The following is a 21905-nucleotide window of genomic DNA, read 5'->3' on the forward strand; positions in this document are numbered from 1 at the left end:
ATAGAATTTTAGCCTTCAGACTCTTACAAATACAAACACTATTGTCTACTAGTAAGCCCAGTATAATCTATGAGAACTAGCCTTCTCTCTGTAACCTGAAGGAGACCCAGCCTTCTGCAGCATGCCAGATGCAGTTTCCTGCCCTTCTGGAGTGAAGTTCTGTAGGTTTGAGCTTTCTCCATATGTTGGAATCTTCATGTGTCTGAGTCCCCCATGTGCAGTGGTTTGAGATGAGAGCCGTCTAAAACTTCTTTATGTCTCATAAGTGCTTGTTTTCAGCAGCCTTTCACTTTTCCTATTTATGCACCTGTCACCCCATTTTTTATGGAAATAACCTCCTGTAAAATGAAGGCCTTGAAGATTGGGTGGGAGCAGGAAAGGACTTGGCAGACGGACTTGCCGCAGTATCCTGGAGGATTGTTGGATTAAGCCTTCTGTCTTTGTTCCTGTGATGGAAGTTCATTTGTTTGTTTTTGTTTTTAAACCCTGTTGACTTTGTTTTCTATCCTCACCCCCAAATGGGATTCTTTACTTGGTCGGAAAATGTAATGTATGAATAAACCTTTCTTTCTTCACAGAGGATCTCTGGGGTGGTGCAATGAGAGGCTGAAGCTAACTTCATCCTAGTCTGTTGAAGCTACCGCTGTATAGAACATAATAAGTCCAGCAAACATTTTTCTGTGGGAAATTTGGTTGCCTTGTTGCCCCCTGTAGTGGCTCATGGTTCAGAGGAAGTGTGACCAAGCTCACATGGAACATGAATTATCTGACTCAGTGTTTGAGATCCATTTTTTTTTTCTAACTTGGTAAATTTGGAATTACAGAAAAAAATCAGAGAATCCAGTGAGCACACAGTCTGTTCTAGACTCTTCATCTATATTGACTAAATGTTGACATTTTTACCATTGTTGTGCTTTCTTTTTACATACACATATCCTTCACATAAACACATATGTTCGTGTAATTTTTTTTTTTTTTTTTTTGGATTTAAGTAAAAATTGTAGGCATCATATTTCAGCATTTATCTTCATTTAAGACTTAGAACACATATAAGCAAGAAAAGAACAAGGGATCCCATCGCAGGCTGGGCAAGGGACTTGAAGAGAAACTTCTCTGAAGAAGAGAGGCGCGTGGCCTACAGACATATGAAAAAATGCTCATCATCTTTAATCATCAGAGAAATGCAGATCTAAAAACTACTTTGAGATATCATCTAACTCCAGTGAGACTAGCCTATATCACAAAATCCCAAGACCAGAGATGTTGACCTGCATGTGGAGAAAAGGGAACACTTCTACACTGCTGGTGGGAATGCAAACTAATACATTCCTTTAGGAAAGATGTTTGGAGAACACTTACAGATCTAAAAAGAGATCTGCTATTCAATCCTATAATTCCTCTACTAGGTATATACTCAGAAGACTTATACTAGAATGTTTATTGCAGCCCAATTCATAATTGCTAAGTCATGGAAAAAGCCCAGTGCCCATCGATCCACGAATGGATTAATAAATCGTGGTATATGTACACCATGGAATATTATGCAGCCTTTAAGAAAGATGGAGACTTTACCTCTTTCATGTTTACATGGATGGAGCTGGAACATACTCTTCTTAGTAAAGGATCTCAAGAATGGAAGAAAAAGTATCGCCTTCCCCCGCAGGTTCCCGCAAACAGGAAGCCGCTGACTGGAACAGATGCCATCCTGATTGACTTCTAAAGAACTCAGTTACAGAAGAATAAGCCCAGAAGAGGAAAGAAAAGGATTCAGAAATGGCTCTTACTCAGAACCCTTTGACATTCAGAGATGTGGCCATAGAATTCTCTCAGGAGGAGTGGACGTGCCTGGACCCTGCTCAGAGGGCTTTATACAGGGACGTGATGTTGGAGAACTATAGGAACCTGGTCTCCCTGGGTATCTCTTCTATATGTGTGATAAATGAATTGCCACCTGAAGAGGATGGTAGTATAGAAGAAATATCCCCCACCATGATGTTGGAAAGGAATGAAAACCATGACATTGAAGGCTTTTGCTTTAGGGAAATCCAGAAGAATATTCATAAGTTTAAGTGTCAGTGGAGAGATGATGAAAGACATTGCAGTGGAGTCCGTATGACCCGTCAAGGAAATCTCACTGGAAAAAGAGATCAACATGATTGGAGGGGTTCAGAAAACAAGCTTCTTAATAATCAGGTGGGATTGAACACCCAATCACATCTATCAGAACTGCAGCTATTTAAGATTAAAGAGAAAATTTACGAATGTCATCCCATGGAGCCATCTGTCAACAGTGATTTCTTGGTTTCCCCATCCCACAGAATTCCTTCTACTATGAAACCCTACCTTTCTCATGAACATGAGTATGAACTTATGGATTTATTCCCACAAAGAAAGAAACCACAGATAGTGACAGAACATCACAAATGTACGGCGTGGGAGAAGTCCTTTAATGAAGGGTTGCATATCAATATTGATCAAATAATGCATGAGGAAGAGAATCGATTTAAATGTGATATATATGCCAAGGTGTTCAACAAAAAATCAAGCCTTGGAAGTCATCAAAGATTCCACACTGTAAAGAAAACTTACAAGTGTAATGAATGTGGCAAGGTCTTCAATTACATTTCACGGCTTGCACGGCATCAGAAAATCCACACTGGAGAGAAACCTTACAAATGTAATGAATGTGGAAAGGTATTCCGTGAAAGTTCAGCCCTTGCACAGCATCAAAGAATTCACACAGGTGAGAAACCTTACAAATGTAATGAATGTGGAAAGCTATTCCGCACAAGTTCAATCCTTGGACGACATTGGAGAATTCACACTGGAGAGAAACCTTACAAATGTAAAGAGTGTGGAAAGGTATTCCGTGACTGTACGGGACTTGCACGACATGCCAGAATTCACACTGGAGAAAAACATTACAAATGTAACAAATGTGGCAACATGTTCAGTCAGAAGTCATCCCTAGCACATCACTGGAGGATTCATACTGGAGAGAAACCTTACAAATGTAATGAATGTGGAAAGGTATTTAATCGTAGTTCACACCTTGCAAAACATCAGAGAATTCACACTGGAGAAAAACCTTACAAATGTAATGAATGTGGCAAAATGTTCAGTAGCAAGTCATCCCTAGGAAAGCACTGGAGAATTCATGGTGAGAGAAATCTTGCAAATGTTATGAATGTGGAAAGGTCTTCAGTCGCAATTCACGCCTTGCATGACATCTAATATATTCATACTGGTGAGAAACATTATAAATGAATATGGCAGGGTGTTCAGGCAGAATTCACCTTGCAAATCATTAGAGAATTCATACTGGAGAGAAACCTTACAGGAATGATGAATATGGCAAGATCTTCAGTCAAAATTCATATCTTATGTATAATCGGAGAATTCTTACTGGAGAGAAACCTTATAAATGTAATGAATGTGGAAAGGTTTTCAGTCCAAACTCATGCTTAGCACATCATCATTGGAGAGTTCCTACTACAAAGAAACCTTACACATGTAACTCGAGTCTGGCCGTTAACTTTAGTGTTCTCCATGACTAGAGAAACCTTTCAAATATAGTAGATAAAACATGCATGGCAAGGTTTTCAGTGACAATTCCTACCTTGAACATCATCAGAGATTTCATTCTGGAGAAACAACTTGTTAATAGGACAATGTGATTAACGTAGAAAGGCATTTTCTCAGAATTAAAGCTTTGGAGTGCATTAAGTAAAAAAAAAAAAAAAAAAAAAGAAAAAGTATCCAGTGTACTCAGCCCTGCTATGAAACTAATTTATGGCTTTCACATGAAAGCTATAACCCAGTTATAACCTAAGAATAGGGGGAAGGAGGAAAGGGAGGAGAGGGAGGGGAGAGGTGGGCAGAGGGAGGGTGATTGGTGGGATTACACCTGCGGTGCATCTTACAAGGGTATATGTGAGACTTAGTAAATGGAGAATGTAAATGTCTTAACACAAAAACTAAGAAAATGCCAGGAAGGCTATGTTAACCAGTGTGATGAAAATGTGTCAAACGGTCTATAAAACCAGTGTATGGTGCCCCATGATCACATTAATGTACACAGCTATGATTTAATAATAATAATAATACTAAAAAAGACTTAGAACATTCTGGTGCATAACTACCATTCCATTACTGTAATACATAGGAGTATTAATAACCTTGAAAATATCATATAATGTCCAGTCCCCACTGAAATATACCAGACCTTCCCACTGCCCCCAAATGTTTCTTTACTTTGTTTTTTGATTGGGGATCTAGTAAAGCTTCTTGTAGCATATTTAGTTGTTATGTTTTCTTTTAATCTAGAATATAGCCTTGCATTTTCTTGTTTTTCATCATATTGACATTTACCTGTTTTGTTGAAGGTCACACATTCTGAACTTGTCTGATTGTTTCCTCGTGATTTGATTCAGGGTAAATTTTTGTATGCAGGTTAGCAGATTTTCAGTATTACCTAGTGTGCCTCCTCAGAAGGCAATGTTGTCCCAGCATTGAAGATGCTGAGTTTGCTCTCTTGGTGTTGGTAGTGTCCAGCAGACGTTTCCATCCTAAAGGTGGCCTTTTTTATTGTTATATAATTAGTAGATAATTTGTGGGGTAATACTTTGAGATCACGTGGATATCTTATTTCTCTAGCAACTTTTTACCCAGTGGTTTTAGCATCCATGATGGTCCTTTCCTGAAGCAGTTACTATATAAATGTTTAGGAAGTGGTGATTTTCCTTTTTTCTTTTTTTGAGACAGAGTCCCTCTGTTGTTGGGGACAGAGTTCAGCAGCTCACCATAACCATAGCCTGGACTCAAGTGATTCTCTTGCCACAGCCTCCTGTGTCACTGGGACTACAGTTGCCTGCCATGATGCCCAGCTAATTTTTGTGGGGTTTTGTGTTTTTTTTTGAGACAAAGTCCCTTTCTGCCACCCTGGGTAGAGTGCTATGGCATCACAGTTCACAGCAATCTCAAACTCTTGGGTTCAAGCAATCTTCTTGCCTCAGCCTCTTGAGTAGCTGGGACTATAGGCGCGCATCACAATGCCCAGCTAGTTTTTTCTGTTTTTAGTAGAAACAGGGTCTCATTCTTGCTCAGGCTGGTCTCAAACTCCTGAGTTCTAGCAGTCCACCTACCTTAGTCCACTTACCTTGACCTCCCAGAGGGCCAGGATTACAGGCATGAGCCACCATGCCTAGCCAAAGTTTTAAATTTTCTCATTCTCTTATGCAGTATGTATGCTCGGCATTCTTTGTTAAAGACAAGGGTTCCTCCCTCTATCCTCTTTTCTTTCTCTCTTAATCTTTTATATCAATCTAAATTCATGGATTTATTTTTAATTTAAGGCATTATAACCCATTACTGTTGTTTTCTTAGACACTCAAATTATCCCAATCTGGTCATTGAGAGCCCTTCAACTGGCTTCTTTCCCTCTGCCTTTGAGTGCTCCTGGCTTTCAACAAATAAGATGTTCTAGGTTCACTTTGGAGTGTTGCTGCCTCTGACCTGGAAATCACTTTTTTTTTTTTTTTTTTTCTAAGAAGCTCTGAGTATTTTTATTTGGGAATGGTGGTTAGAAACAAACTCTGGGCACTGGCTTATTATTACCAGGACATGACTGTTTCTTTGACTTTTCAGTTGAAAGAGCTGGGAAATATATAGTGTAATGAAATAAAAAGTTCAGAATGACATTGCCCTTAAAATTATACATTACAGGCTTTTTCCTGTATTTTTATTTATTTTTTAAAATTGTATATCTCAGTAAAAATTGCCCAAATATACTAACACACTTATGGGCATTAACTTGATGTAAGTAGAGTGCCTTTAGATGAACTTTGCCTTCTTTGTTATTTTCCTTTCCCATTGACACATGCTTTTATTAAACACATAATTTCAAAAAATGTAGCTTTGAATTTATTAGGTTGCTGCAATAGAACAAATATTTTACAAATACAACATAACTTACATGGTTTTTCAGAAACTTATAATACATGTCAAAGGTTGGCTTTGTTTCCCTGGTTTTGTAGATGAGGTAACTGAAGCTCTCGGGACTCTTGCGATTTTGGGCTGAGACCCGCCTGGTTCCAGGGTTGTTGCCGTTTCAGTGTTCCGATCATCTCACAGTCCTCTTCAGTTTGACATTTTCTTTTAGATTTTGTATTACCTTAAATCTCAGTGTTTTACTGTGACAGGGAAAATATTAGATGGCCTTTATCCTTTCCGTATAACTTTTTTTTTAGTTGCAAAACCAGTGAACATCTGATTTATTTTTTCCCTTGTTTTTGTAGTTGATACGTAACAATCACATACTTCCGAACTATAGAATGTTATTTTGATATGTGTACAATGTATATTGATCAATTCAGGGTCATTAGCATAACTATCATCTTGAGCATTTACTATTTCTTTGTTGTGCCTATTCAAAATCTTTTCTTCCAGCTTTTTGAAAATACACACTGAATTATTGTTAACCATATTCTCCCAGCGGTGCTACGCTACGGAAGACTAGAACTTTCTCTTCCCGTCTAGCTGTAACTTTGTATCCATTAGCCAACTTCTCCCATCAAATACTTCTATAATCTTTTAGAATATATTTCTGAAATACATTTTTAACCTTTTAGAATGCATTTCATGTTTCCCTATGCTGTTCAGATTAAATGTTAAATGGCTATCATAATTTTCTGTCAAATTGGTGTACCATACTCTGTGAACTCCCACCCTTATGGAATTCTTTTAGTTTATTGTTTTCTACCGTGGGTAATACTGGAGTCAGTATCTTCATGTGATGACATTTTCCCCTTCTGTTTAATTACTTCCTTAGACCTTAGAAGAGAGGGATTTGTGGATCTAATGATACCAAGGTTATGACTCACCATATATATTAGGATAATTCCTTCTGAGCGGTTGAGCAACAACTCCGAGATACTGAGCTTACCCAGCCACTAGCATAGCACAGGACCAGTCTTTGAGCCTAGTCCTACCTGAGTCCTGAGGCCCAGGAGATGTTCCCACGCCATTTCCCCTAACCCTAGCCCAGACGACATCCCTTCTCAGTATTTACTTCACAGATGGGCGTATGCGTGCATCTGTTCTCAAAGTAAAACTCTACATGCCTTCATTTCTCCATCTTTTCCCTTTCTTTGGACACATAACAGTTGTCACATTTCACCAGCCACAGATCATCTTCCCAAACCAACTACTGTTTCTTGAAAAGAATTATGTGGCTGAAGCCATATGTTGGCCCAGCAAGTGCAGCACACACTGCACGGTGGGGAAGGGCTGGCCTGGCTCTTTTCCTTTGGATGGGCTCTTTTGGGATGTTACCTGACCGACCAGAGGGATTTGGGTATATTACCTTATAAATACTTGAAAACTATCTGTAGATTGATGACTTTAGGACTTAAAGATAATTTCAGCTGTGCTGACTCAGGTGTCATAGTTGATTGAAAAACATTTTTAGGTAGGGACTGATCGACTACCTGTGGTTCCTTGAGTACAAGAACCAGCTTCTGTGTTTTAGTATTTCCAGTCTAATATAGTTGGGTCCAGTCCAATATCTGGCCTGTGTAATTACTTCCTTAGACCTTATTTTGTTGACTAAATTTAGGTAAAGGCACAAAGTAGCATTTATCCCTTTCTTCTGTGCAAGTCCAGGAATCGAAGCTGTAGTTCAAATTCTGTGTTATTTTAGCAGGCTGAATAATGGCACCCAAAGAGATCAAGTTATAATCTTTGTAATCTGTGGCTACATAATTTATTTTTTCCACATAAAGTAACATTTTTTTTTTCAAGGAACAGTAGTCAATTTGGGAAGATGATTAGTGACTGGTGAGATCCAACAAATGCTGTGGGTCCAAAGACAGGGAAAGGATGGGGAGGTGAAGGCACACAGAGTTTTACATCAAAATGCAGGGTCTTCTCTGGATTATCTGGGAGGGCTCTAAATTTCATCATAAGTTTCCTAAGAAAAAAGAAGCAGAGGGAGATTTGACATAGACACAGGGAAGAGGAAGAGGAGGCAGTGTGATCACAGAAGCAGAGATCTGTGTGATCACAGGCTAAGGGATGCCTGGAACCAGCAGATGCCTGCAATTCCCCCCTAGAGCCTCTGCACAGAATCTGTGGCCTTACTGACACCTCGATGTGGACTTCCAGTCCCTAGAACTGTCAACTGTGGTGGAATAAATACCTGCTGTGTTAAAGTACACAGTTTGTTTTAATTTGTTCTATTATATTTTGCAATGAGCTAAAATATATATTTATGATGTGCAACGTGATTATTTTGAAGTATGTATACAGGGTGGAATGGCTGAATCAAGCTAATACATCTGTTACCTCACATACTTACTTTTTTGGGGTAAAAACAGAAAAAAATCTTTCTTAGCTATTCTCAAGTGTATCATGTATTATTATAGTCAGTATGTTGTATAATAGTTTACTATGTTGAATCTATTCCTGTCATCTAACTAAAATGTTGTCCTCTTTGAGCAGCACAGCCCCAATGTCTCCCTCATCCTTCTCTCCCAACCCCCAGCCCCTGGTTACCACCATTCTACCATCTACTCCCATGAGTTTGACTTTTTTAGATTTCACATGTAATGAGCTGAAACAGAACTTGTCTTTCTGCGGCTGGCTTATTTCACTTAGCATAATATTCTCCAGGTTCATCCATGTTGTTGAAAATGATAGAATTTTCTTCTTTTTTTGTTGAGACAGAGTCTTACTGCATCACTCTGGGTAGCGTGCCTTAGCATCATCATAGCTCATAGCAATCTCAAACTCCTGGGCTCAAGTGATCCTCTTGCCTCAGCTTCCCTGGTAGCTGGGACTACAGATGTGTACCACCATGCCCAGCTAGTTTTTCTATTTTTAACAGAGACAGAGGTCTTACTCTTACTCAGGCTGGTCTCAAACACCTGAGCTCAAGCAGTCCACCTGCTTCTGCCTCTGAGAGTGCTGGAATTACTGGTGTGAGCCATCACGTGAAGCAGAATTTTCTTCTTTTTAAAGACTAAATAGTATTTAGGAGCCAGGCATGGTGGCTCGGGCCTGTAATCCTAACACTCTGGGAGGCCGAGGCAGGTGGATTGCCTGAGCTCGCAGGTTGGAGACCAGCCTGAGATAGAGTGAGACCCCCGTCTCTAAAAATAGCCGGGTATTGTGGTGGGCGCCTGTAGTCCCAGTTACTTGGGAGGCCGAGGCAAGAGAATTGCTTGAGCCCAAGAGTTTGAGGTTGCTGTGAGCTGTGATGCCGCAGCACTCTACCAAGGGTAACAAGTGAGACTCTGTCTCCAAAAAAAAAAAAAAGACTGAATAGTCATCCATTCTATATGTGTTACACCATGTCTTTATCCATCTGTTGATAAGCCCTTAGGTTGAATCTGTATCTTGGCTGTTGTGAATCGTGCTGCGGTGAATGTAGGGGTGCAGATATCTCTTCCACATACTGATTTTAACTTTTTTTGTTGTAATTTGTTGCAGCAGACCAAGGAAATGAATATACTCAGGTAGCAACTGTGTCTTTTAGTTTTGGTTGTGATTATTATTTTCATTTAAAATGAGGGTGAAGCTTTGTACATCACATACTTACTTTTTTGGGGTATTTGGGGATTTTTGTACTTTGTTTACACAGCTTATATTTTCTCTGGGAAATTAAAAAGCCTATAGTTGTAAATAATTTTCTTTGATCAGGGACAAACCTGATCTAGGAAAAAACCTTTGTCCTCTGACAGTTTCGCCTTGATCCAGGCAGAGACCCCTGTTGCACACTGTCTCTGCGAGGGCACGGTGCTTTCCTGAAAATACCCGTGATGTGTAGGTTTGAGCTGGACTATCTGCAGGAGAGTCAAGCACTCGGGTGCTGCATGAACTCGGTGGTCTCAGCACTTGCATCTTGTTTGCAAAGGGATCTTGTTTTCTGGAACACTCATGCTTCTAACTGAGTGACTCACGAGATGGTGCCTTGTCGGCCTTTCATGGGCACTGTCCAGTCAGCTGCTCAGCAGGTATCTGAGAACTTTGTTTCTGTCCCTAGCACTGTTGTTGTGTGTATTGAGAGTTCCTTGGTGGATGGAAAAAACATGAGGCTTGCTTCTCTTGGAACTTCTAATTTTAACTGAACAGATGATGTGTTCATCAGTGAGCCTCAAATAAATGTGAGTTGATGCCATACTGCTGAGAGAGAGAGAAGTGAGGTGACTTTGTTCTGACAGAGGTTAGGGATGACTTCCCTGAGTGACATCTGACCTGCAGGAGTTGGGGGCATGTGGTGGTACAGAGGACAGAATTGGAACACAGTGGGAACAGCGCATGCAAAGGCCCTGCATTTTGAAACAGAGACTAACATGCCTGAAGCTTGGAAGAGCAGGGCACAGGGATGGGAAAAGTGGGTTGTGCTCAGACCATGTTGGGACTTGGATTTCATTATCTTAAGAGTGATGGAAAGCCACCAAGGCTAAATTGAATTAGACAATTGGCATGATTTGCCTTTGTGACAGCGTATTCACTGCTAAGATTCTTTGTTGTGTTTAGATTTCCCTGCATTCCACCATTTTTCTCTGTTTAATGATCAGTTTAATCAATATGTGAAGTTCCTTAAAGGAGATGAGAAGAAACTTTAGGTGCCGGGGGCTAGAACCCTTTTGTGTGCTGGATCATGTGAGGAGGGCTTGTTTCAGTATCTGATGAAGCAGAGAGTCTCTAAAGCTTCTCAGGGCTCAGACCCTTTTACTTATATCAAACTGTGTAGCAACTGTGTCGTTTAGATTTGGTTGTGATTATTATTTTCATTTAAAATGGGGATGAAGCTTTGTACATCACCTAAGTATGATTTTTGTACATTGTTCACACAGCTTATATATGAAAAGCAAGGTGACAATTATATGTGTCCCTGTGAGCTTTCTAAAAACATTTCCATTTGTTTTTGTTATTAACTGCTGCCTTGTTAGAGGGAGCTGAGGTCAAAGAGTCTTTTTCACTTTTGACTGACATTCTCACCTGGGGAGCCTACGTGGGACCCAGAATGAGCTGGAGGTGTTGAGTGCTTGGCTTGCTGCCTGTTTCGGGCATGGACCTCTGTCATGTGGGCACTGGGTGGCTTGGGGACCTAATTGGCTACAAGGATCACACAGGAATTTACCACATGTGTTTTCCATCTCAAGTATGGAACCTCTCTGCACTCCATGCAAGAACAAACGTTGGCTCTTCTTTTGAAAAAGAGAATGTCATATATTCTAATTTGTTAGTGACGGGCTGACAAGTCCAACACATCGCCTTGTCAGCCCCTGTTTGTGTTAAGTCAGAATGATAGCAATATAATCATTGTCCGCAAATAATTCTTTTCTGTTCAGAGTAAAGAGAATCAGTCCTGGGACAGTTCCCGTTTTGATGCACAAGGAATAAGGGTGTCAAAGAAAGATGACAAAAAAGAAATCGAGGGTTTGAAACATGTGGGCTATATAAAGACGATGTGCTCTCTGCCTTTTCCATCTTCACCATTTATCCTTATGAGGAAAAAAAATACAGCCTTTTAAATACTTCCCAAGGTGAAGGAGCATATAATAATGTTGATTATAAAATCATTTTTATATACCTGTTTTCACTTTGCGAGGCTGTCGCGATGAAATCCAGGCCTTGGCCCCATGCTGGGAGTTAATGAGGTTTACAATTGGCAATGCTTAAAGAGTATTAGGGTAATGTATTTAAACATCAGCAGCACACAGCCTGCCGTGCTCCTCATCTGTCAAGCATGAGCCTGAATCAGTAAGACAAGGCCTTTCAGTTTGCTAACGAGAAAAGTTTTCTCCACTACTAGAGTGGACACAGATTTCAAATGAACACCTGAAATTCATAAACCATAGAATTAAGCAAAGGCATCTTTTTAATTATAAAAAAACTTGATAATAATCAACAGCAGTCACCTGAGAAGCTTAAATTTTCTTCTTAGTCATCAGACTCCCAAATTAATCTACCAAAACAAAAAGCCTCATTAACAGCTCTCACTGCATCAGGGTTATTTTTTTCTTTCTCTCAAGATGTCTGATTAACCGCCTTTCTTTTTGCATTACTCACTTCGTGTTAATATTAGATGTCTGAAATCCTAGGGGGGTTCGTGCAATGTGGTGGCTAGACACTGTCTACAACGGGTAAATTAAAAAGAATTTTTAAGAAGGTTGCTGATGTATTAGAAAATCTTTAGGAATGTCTGGTGCCTGGTTTTATTTTTCTTTTTAATTCCGGAATGGGCTGATTAATGACTAGGTACTGATTTCACTTCTCATTCATACGTACAGATAGCCATCCTCCTCCTCTTCCAACTTGTCCTCGCTAATCCAAGTCCTCTTTTGGAGCATTTTGCTGAAAAGGGAAAGTGAGAAATAAGGTCATAACCAGAGGGGAAGAGAAGGTTGAAAGAGGGTTTCTGGTAGGCAGGTAGATAACATAATGTATGCTGATGGGAAAGACTCAGTGGAGAGTAGAGAAAACTGACAATATAGGAACGACAAGGAGGACATCCTGGACACTGTCCAGGGAGTTGGCTTCTCATAAGAACATAGAGAGTTCACTTAGAACAGTGGTCCTCAGCGTGTGGTCAGAAGACCGCTGGAGGTCTCTGAGAACTTTTTAGGAGTCTAGGAAGTCAAAACTACGTAATAATAAAAGCAGTGTGTTGATATTTGAGCTGATGTTTACCCAATGGAGGGTAAAACTGCTGATGTCGTAACACCATATAAACTATGGTCTGAATGTTAATGTTCTTCCGGGATTCATGTTGAAAACTAATCAGTATGGTGATGGTATTAAAGAGGTGAGACTTTTTGGAGGTGATTAGATCTCCAGGGCTCTGCCCTCGTGAATGCAGTTAGTGCCTGTATGAAAGAGGCTTGAGGGAGTCTTGTTCCACCCTTTCTCCATGGTAGGACTCAGCAGCAAGGTGCCATGTGGAGCCGAGAGCCTCGGACTTCCCAACCTTTAGAATTATGAGCAAAAAATTTCTGTTGTTTATAAATTACCAAGTCAAAGGCACTTTGTTAAAAGCAGCTTGAACATGGAATAAAACTCATTCCAGCCAAACAGTATGTATATTCTTCATCATCATGATGCTAATTCTGCTTCTGAACGTCCTTGAAGAAATGTGGAATTGTTGATTTTTATTAAATCTTGCTCTTGAGTCCCACGATTTGGACATTCTGAGTGACTAAATGGGAAGTGTGTGTAAAGAACCTATGTTCACTGTAGCATCATGGTTGTTTAAGGAAAAGCACTTGAGCAGCTGATTTGAGTTGCTACTTGAGTTCATCTCCCCCCACCTTGGGATACCGGTTTTATTTGAAAAAATGATTTAATTTGAGAAAAATAAAAACTTCATGTGACAGTTTCCTGACAACGATTTTTCTGATATAGGTAGTAGTGACATTAATGCATGTATTTTTTAAATATAGTATAATAAAATGGCCCAACATTTGGAAGATCAGCATAACTTAGGGAAACAATATTTTCCAGCCAGTCAAGTTCATGGCATTACCAAGTCATTCATGCATGGATTAAAGATCCATGACTTTTAAGGTAATTGAGTGGGAAGAAGTTCAATGATACAGTTTTAGATTCCACATTGCATTTAATCTTTAGGAAACTATTACGTGTTGGGATTTGGTGTTGTATCAGAGAAGAACACCCTCGATTTTCTAATAAGGCCATTAAAATACTCTTTCCTTTTCTAACTCTGAATCTGTGTGAGTTTGAAATCCTTTCATATACTTCAACCAAAACAACATATTACAGCAGATTGAATGCAGCTGTCTTCCATTAAGTCAGACATTTAGGAGATTTGCAAAAATATAAAACTGCTTTTCTCACTGGATTTTTTGTTTTAGAAAATACAGTTTTTTTACACAAATGTTATTTGTGTTACCATGAAATAGACGTACTCATGTTTTAATGAAATAATATTTTAAATTTCTCAGTTTTAATCTCTAATTTAGTAACTATGATAGATACAACCCTCGTAAATAAAAGCCCTTTAGGGTCCTGAAAAATTCATAAGCATATGAGGAGGTCCTGAGGCAAAAACTTTGAGAAATACTGAAATAGAGAAATGAGAGGGAAAATAGAGACTAGGGGTGTAGTGTGGATGTGGTGGTGGGAAAGTTATCTTCTGGTTTCTAAGATTTTTCTTCAGGAGACACATGCATGCTGGGGTACTGGCAGTCTTTGGCAAGAGAATAATATACTAAATAATCATCTAAAAGTGGGAGGGTGAATGGATATGGGAACGGCATGACTACGGGGCAGGACCTGCCTCAGCCCACCTGAGGGTTTGTCGTGAAATGTAAAGTGAGACTAGTAACTATGGCTCTGGGTTTTCCAGGTAAGTTCACCTGCTCAGGTCCAGGCATGGGGTAGGAGGAGTTGGACATAACTGGGGTGGAGTCTTGGCTATTGAATAATGCACAATAGGAGAGGTTCCTGGGAGATATGGGGCATACAGAGGAGCAGTTATAATACAGAGGAGCAGTATATATAGACCATAGACAGAGTCTGTGTAAGGGGCAAAGAGAAGACATTGGGTACAAAGTGCTGAGGGATGGGGAGAAGGTGGTAGACTTAACGCATTACAGGTTTCAGTGTGGGCTATGGTTGTTGGAATTGGCCTACAAGGAGGGGCCAACAAGTGAGACACGTGAAATTGAGAATTAGGGGATTGGGTCATAGCAAATAGCATTATTTGTATTTATTGGTAATGGCAAAAGCTAGAGTCATGGGAGCGAGTGGCTGAGGAAGGATGGAGGAGAGATCATTGGAGGAAAGGAGATAACATAACTGGGAGGACATGGTGTTCGAAAGATCTACATGTTGAAAATACCGACAATTAAGGTAGAAGTGGGGTTGGAAAAGTGTTGGTGAGCCAGGAACTAAAAATTGATGGGGTGGAATGGGGGAATTCGGGGTTATTAGGTGAGAGAAACAAGGAGGGGATGCTGAAGGGTGTAATCAATCAGGTGATGTGTGTAGTTAAACTGGAGGGTCAGGAAGGAGGCAGGAACCTATCCATGCTGCTCGAGGCCTGGTGCAACCCAGAACTTCAAGTGGAAAACCCATTCCTACTTAAAGGGGATAACAGAGGAAGTATTGTTCTCAAGGGACTGTCAGATACTGGGTAGAGCAAGAGGGTGAAGGAAGGTTTAGAGGATTCCTGTGAAAAGCAATCTCTTCCTAGAAGGGCTTTCGGAGGTCACTGTGCACTGTGAATTTTAGGGGACACGAGAGATCGGTTTCTGGGAGATGATGACAGGATAGGGCAGGTGCTGAGCCTCCTGGGGATCAAGTGTGAGTGGTACAGGGCAAGCTGGCTGGGGAACTGCTGCTGGAGGGCAGGATCGTGCCTGCTGTGAGACAGGGATCTTTGAGGGGCAGCAAGGAAGCCTGGGAAGTGTAGTTCTATTACTGAAAGAACTTTTAAATCAAATACTTCTGTGGGTAGGAGCTCTGCTGATGTTTCTTCCTGGATGGTTAGACCAAAGGATGACGGAAACAGATAGTTACTGAGCACTTGTAGCATTTCAGATCTGGGGCTAATAATTCCCACCCATTTCTTATTTAATCTTTCTATGAGTCCTTAAAATAGGTCTTTTTCACTCCTTTCTTATGGAATCAGAGAGGTTAAATGATTTACTCCAGGTCAGACAGCTAGTGAGGGGTAGAACTGGAATTTGGACCCAGCTCTTTCTGGTTTCTGCCCAGTTTTTCTACCTTGAAATTTTCTTGTATAAAGAATATTTAAAATTGAGTGTTATGTGAGAACTTTGCATAAGTCCTTGCTTAGAAGTTCTGATACCCTTTGTAAGCCATCAGGGGATGGCTTTTTTTTTTTAATTTTTAAGTTTTTTTCTTTTCAGAGACAGAGTCTTGCCCTGTGCCCCAGGGTAGAGCGCGGTGGTGCAGTTGTAGCTCACTGCACACCCTCTGTCATGCAGAGACACCAAAGTACTGCTTTTTCCACCTTTTTGTTCTATTTAGGCCCTCAAGGATTGGGTGATGCTTAGTACATTGGGAATGAGCTGTCCACTTACCTTATTCTACCTCCTTCAAATGCTAATCTAACAGGAAGTACCCTCAAAGACAGCCTGGAAATAATGTTAAATCTGGGTACCTAGTGTCCCAATCAAGTTAACATGAAAATTAACCATCACAGTGAGTGTGTAATATTAGGGGAAGGCACACACATACCCTTGGCTTTTTATCTCTTAACCATACATCTTGAAAGTCACTCTCTAAATATGTAAAGAAATCTTCCTCATTCCATTTTATGGCTGCATGGTGAAAGCATATACATTTTTAATCACATCCCCAGTTTATTCTAATACCTGTTAAAGTTTATAGGCCAGTGCTTTTAAGCTGTACATTATCTGGGTCATAAAGACCTTTTCTGAGCCTGCCTGATAGGGCTGTTTTGAAGGAGAAATGGATAAACCATAATGAACAGATGAGCCGTAACTGCTCTCAGAGTATCATTTTACTTGTTCCTATGTTCCCCATTCCCTGCACCAGATGCTTCCTAGGCTATCTGCTTCTGTGCCCGCTTGTACAGGAACGGGATTTGATGTTATATAGTCACAGTGCACTGTCATTCCTGCTGCTGACTGCTGCTGTCCGTCACAGTGGGTCTTTTGCGTGGCAGGAGCATTGTGTAGTGAAAGGAACACTGATGGGAGTCGCAAACACACGTGCACATCTTACTAGGTCTCTTAAAATCTGGGGGACCCTGGACAAGTGACCTAACCTCCCTGAGCCTGTTTCCTCATCTGATTAAACAGGGTTATCCCTTGCTCGGTAAGTGCCTGTGTGTTGTCCCCCGGTGAAATAACCCCTAGGAAAGAGCTTAGCTTTCCCTTCTCCCTTTAGTTACAGACACTGTCCTGACATTCTTCTTGCCTTCCTTCCTTCTCTCCCACACTGTCACTTCCTGCTTCTCCCCTATTCCTGGGATCTTGCCTGGCAACATATAAGACCTTCCAATGTTTCTCTTAAATGAAGAAAAAATTCTCACTACACCTCCTTCCCCTTCAGATTCTGCCCCATTTCTCTTTCTGGAACGCTCATCAATAGCGTTGTCTATTCTGGCCCTGACAATTAATTCCTCTTCGCCCATTCATTCTTGAATCCACTCGCTCAGGTTTTCCTCCGTTGCTCTACTGAATCTGCCCTTGTTAAGTCCTCCCGCCAGACTCCAATGATAATATTAGTCCTCGGGTTAGCACAGTTGCTCCCTCACACCTTCCTGAAATACTTTTTTCCCTTGCAGAACACCATGTTCCCTTGCTTCCCTCGTACCTCGCTGCCTGTCCTTTCTCAGTCTCCTTTTCTGGTTCTTTCTCATTTCTCTAGTTTTTCCTAACTACTTCTTGGACGATCCTGCCCCATCTCATGGCTCTAAATACTTCATAACTTCTGCGTTTATGTCTGCAGCCCTCGCCTGTCTGTGGGACTGCCGAGTCGTGCACTTATCCCGCTGCTTCTGTGAGCTCTCCCATTTGCACACGTAATGGGCCTCTCAAACCTCCAGTGTCCTAAGCTCCAGAGCCTCCTCTCCCAAAGTACTCTTTCTTTCCTATTTGCTATCTCAAACCCCGGAGACAGCCTCGCTTTCTTTAGTATCTTATCCAGTTGGCTTTGCCAATAATACATGGTAAAATCCTCTATCCATTTTCTTTGCAAGGAGACAATAGCTCTTTCAGTTTCCTGATACCAGCAAAGACAGTATTAAAAAGGAAGATACCAGGAAGTTGGCCAAGAAAGACAGAGACCCAACAAACAAGTCTAGGGGGAATCTGCCAGCTAAGAAAAGGTCTGAAGGTAAACTCCATAGAAACTCTCTCATAGGCTTTGTTTCATAAGGTCATATACTTTTGTACAAAAGTTTCCAATTCTAGTTCATAATCTCTGTGGCCATCTCTGAAAGACTCTAATGATTTGTGACTCCTTGACCAGGGCATCCCTTTAGGGGATGCTTAGTACAATACTCATTGGTTTCTGAAATAGAACCCATGTGCAGGCTGCACTACAAGAAACAGAGATGGTAATACACTTGCTGCTGGTCAAGATGCTTAAAATGGGCAGCAGGATAGTAAATGTACGTACTGCTACAATTCTGCTTCCTTTTTATCCTTTTGAACTTCAAGTTCTTCTAAATATATTTTCAGGAATTAAGGTTTATTAAATAAGCAAAAAATAAAAAAGTTCTCTCTGAGTACAAGTTCAGAGGCAGTGCCACTGGTGATTGATGAGTGGACTCCAGTTGGCTAGTTCTTTAGAATTATTCCCATCACCTAACGGAACTCCTCATAATGTAACCCTGCATTTTACTTGATGAAATTTTTTTATTCTACTCACAGCATTATGGAGGGATGTTCCACTCTGTCCAGAATTTGACCATTTATTACTCCCTATGCTGTTGCTTTTCTGGTCCTAAGCAGGACCGTCTTTCACCTGGTTTATTGTAATAGCCTCTTCCCAAGTCTTCCTGTGCAGCTGGAGTGATCTGGCTGAAACCTAAGTTGTATCATGTCATTCTCCAGCTTACAAAGCCTAAGGTCTTATGGCATCCAGTCTTTTCTGACTTTAATTCCTGCCCCACTGTTCTTCTCCTTACTTTGTTCCAGCACCATTGGTCTTCTGTCTGTACCTTGAACTGACCACGCTTGGTCCCATTAGGGGCCTTGTGCTGCTGCTTATTTTTGTGAGACTCTTCCCCCTGCCCCACAGGAAGCCTTCCTTTAGGTAGGTATGCCTGCTGGTGGTTATTTTGTACAATTATTTTTATTAATTGTTTTATTGTCACTCCTTCACACACACTTGGCTGTAAGGCCCATGAATGGGCCTGTGTTGTTCGCTGCAAAATATGTAGGTGCTAGAACAGGCTGGCTCATAGTGGCCCTCTATAAATGTTTGTTGACTAGACTAAACACATGAAGTGTCACACACATGTAAGGTGTTAACAAGCGGGGATGAGATTCTCAGGTTTCTCTGTCTGATTTCATATTGAATTTCTACATATTCAAATCTCTGGTGTCATTTTTCTCTAGGATATTGTGATATTTCAAGCAGTTCTTCTTCTATGTAATAGGTGCTAAAACTTCTGGTAAATCTATTTTCTTCTCTCTTCACTTTTCTCCAAATAGTTTGGAATCATTCCAGTTTATATAAAATTGAGAGATTCTTTTTGTCAAGAAAACTACCAGTAAGATTAGATTCTTAATTCTTTTTATGTAGGTTCTTCCATAGAGTAAAATAAAACATAAACCTAAATGGAACAGGCTCAAACTCAAATAGTCATAACAAATTCCTTTGGTTATTTTAATAAAAATCTACATTCATGGCTGGCCTGTGTCGATAGATGAATTCACTGTGTTTTGTTGTGATTGTGTGTATAAGAAAACCTAATTAGGTGGCACCTGTAGCTCAAAGGGATAGGGCGCTGACCCCATATGCTGGAGGTGGTGGGTTCAAACCCAGCCCCAGGCAAAAAAAAAAAAAAAAAAAAAGAAAACCTAATTAAATATGAAGAATTTATTTTTTTCTTTACTAGACCTTGTGCCATTTCTTAAGCAAGCAAATTACGTTTATGTAGTAAAATGTTAATTTGTATTGGGTGTAGAGGTAGAAATAACATTCTCTTTCTTGTGGATTTGGGATAAAAGCTAGAAATAACTATTAATTGAATATTGTAAGCAGAAATCATTTTTTAAAGAAATTTTTACAGATGTGGTCTTGCTTTGTTGCCCAGGCTGGTCTGGAATTCTTCACTAGTGAATCCTCTTGCCTCAGCCTCCTGAGTAGCTGAGACTATAAGCATACACCACTGCACCAGCTTTAAAAAATCATTTTTTAATTTTAATTCTTACTAATAAGGATTAGGCTTCTTTTCCCAGTCATCACAATTTATGCAATTTAATTTTAATTAAAAAAAATTTTGAAATTGTGGAGTGTCTTAGGTAATCATTCACATTGTGAATTGTCACAGAGTAAAGCAGAGACATGACTGACACTCTCTCGATCAGAAAATAATCTTGAAAATGTTTTGCTTAAAGATTTATTTATCCTCCTCATCAGTTTATTTTCTTATGATTTGCCTCATAGAAACATTTATTCAAAACAGAGTGCTGAGAAGCCAGACGTGATAGCTCACTCAGGTCTGTAATCCCAGCTACTCAGGAGGCTGAGGCGAGAGGATCACTTGAACCCTGGATATCCAGACCAGCATCCGCCTAGGCAATATAGTGCAACCCCATCTCAATCTGAAAACAAAAAAAAAAATGGCAAGAAAAGAAAGCATTGTGCTGAAATCAAAACAGGATATACAATTTAAATTAGTTTTTTTTTTTCCCTGCCAACTACATCTGAGCCTTTGAAATGATTGAGGTTTCTTTCACCTTTGCGAGCAGTTAGATGGATTACTTTTTGAGCAGTGGAGGTTGCACTCCAACATGGCACCCAAGCCTAGGTCACTCCTATCTGTGTGGTTGTTTCTTCCTGATTTCGGGTTAGGAAACAGGTGCAGGAAAGAGAGAAAAATCCCACCTCATCATCACAGTGGTTTCAAGGATCCCATGCCTCATAGCCAGGAGCTCAGTTATTTTCTTGACAGAGCTTTCTCTTTGTGGTTTATTATTATGACTGTGGATAGCTTTAGTGCTGTCTGCTGAACCTTTATCAGTTTCCCTGTCTCCATTTCTAAGACTTTGGAGTCTTTCTATCTCCTGTACTAGGAGAACTAAGAAAATATATTGGAGTGTAGTGCTATTTGATTTATTTTCTTTTTATATGTGCCCTTTAAAATTAACATGGAAAATATGGAGGGTCTTTGTGATGCAGATAATAGAGAGAATGTTATAATTGCTTATAGGCTAGAGTTTAGATTTATACGGAATTTCTGTATGTCTCAAAAGCATCATAACTCGTGGTTTGGAAGTGATAATCTGATTGGGAAGGTGGGGTGGGAATGGTGGCTGTAACTGTTGAGACTGTAGAGAAAGCACATTGTTTTTCTTAGACACGAATGCTTGTTTGGGGTTCATTGAGAGTATTTGGGACAGCAGTGACTGTTAATGCAGGCATTGCTCTAGAATACCCTATAGGAATCAATTATTGCCATGTCTACACTACATTTCTCTAAATTTTCAACATTAGAAGTATTTTAACCACGTGAGATAACTGTGTGAGGTGATTAGATATGTTAACTAACTTGATTGTATGTGGTACTCATTTCGCCATGTATACGTATAACAAAACATCAAGTTGTACACCATAAATATATGTACTCTTTGTCAACTACATCTCAGTAAGGTGGAAAAAAATTGTCATAATGCTCAGCGTATCCCGAACTTTCTATTTATTACCGTGTACCTTGATTTTTATGCACCTTAGTCTTTAAATTCACTTTGTTACTGAACTTGTGTGCCTTCTTATGCATCCTCCGCAGTAGAAAAGAGGGTAAAACGATCTTTGATTTTTATGAGATGCAATCCATGGAATTATTTTAGAACATTGAGTAAATTTTAAAAACCTAGTCTGTCTTTGCATACATTGACTATTATGACCACAGTATTAGGAATTATTATTTCTGAAACTTGATCTGAGTTCTTTTATGTTTTTGGAAATTCTGCAAATTCAATTTAGAATCAACAGGTTTCTTTTTTTCTTTTTTTTTCTTTTTCATGGTCTTAAATACAGAAAATCATAATCTATTTTAAGCTTATTATAAATGATGGAGCACTTGTTTACATGAGTAAAATGACTCCTTCTAAGTAGTATATTGAAGTTCATGTTAATGTTTGCTATTTAATGACACCTAATGATATTCAATGAAGGGTTATGCTAAACCGGAGAGAAAATGTGTTACC

At 39.9% G+C, this 21905-nt stretch overlaps 2 protein-coding genes across 7 annotated transcripts in view; both read left to right on the forward strand.

Moving 5' to 3' along the window:
• SLC25A13 (solute carrier family 25 member 13) overlaps positions 1-21905 on the forward strand; it is a 187487-nt gene that overhangs the window by 38516 nt on the left and 127066 nt on the right. The gene's annotated exons all lie outside the window — the stretch shown is intronic.
• LOC128560402 (zinc finger protein 160-like) lies at positions 997-3720 on the forward strand. The gene has a single exon (XM_053553996.1). The coding sequence runs from the start codon at positions 1774-1776 to the stop codon at positions 3232-3234; it is 1461 nt and encodes a 486-aa protein (XP_053409971.1). The 5' UTR covers positions 997-1773; the 3' UTR covers positions 3235-3720.

This window comes from Nycticebus coucang, chromosome 11, assembly GCF_027406575.1.
Source record: "Nycticebus coucang isolate mNycCou1 chromosome 11, mNycCou1.pri, whole genome shotgun sequence".
Lineage (NCBI taxonomy): Eukaryota > Metazoa > Chordata > Mammalia > Primates > Lorisidae > Nycticebus > Nycticebus coucang.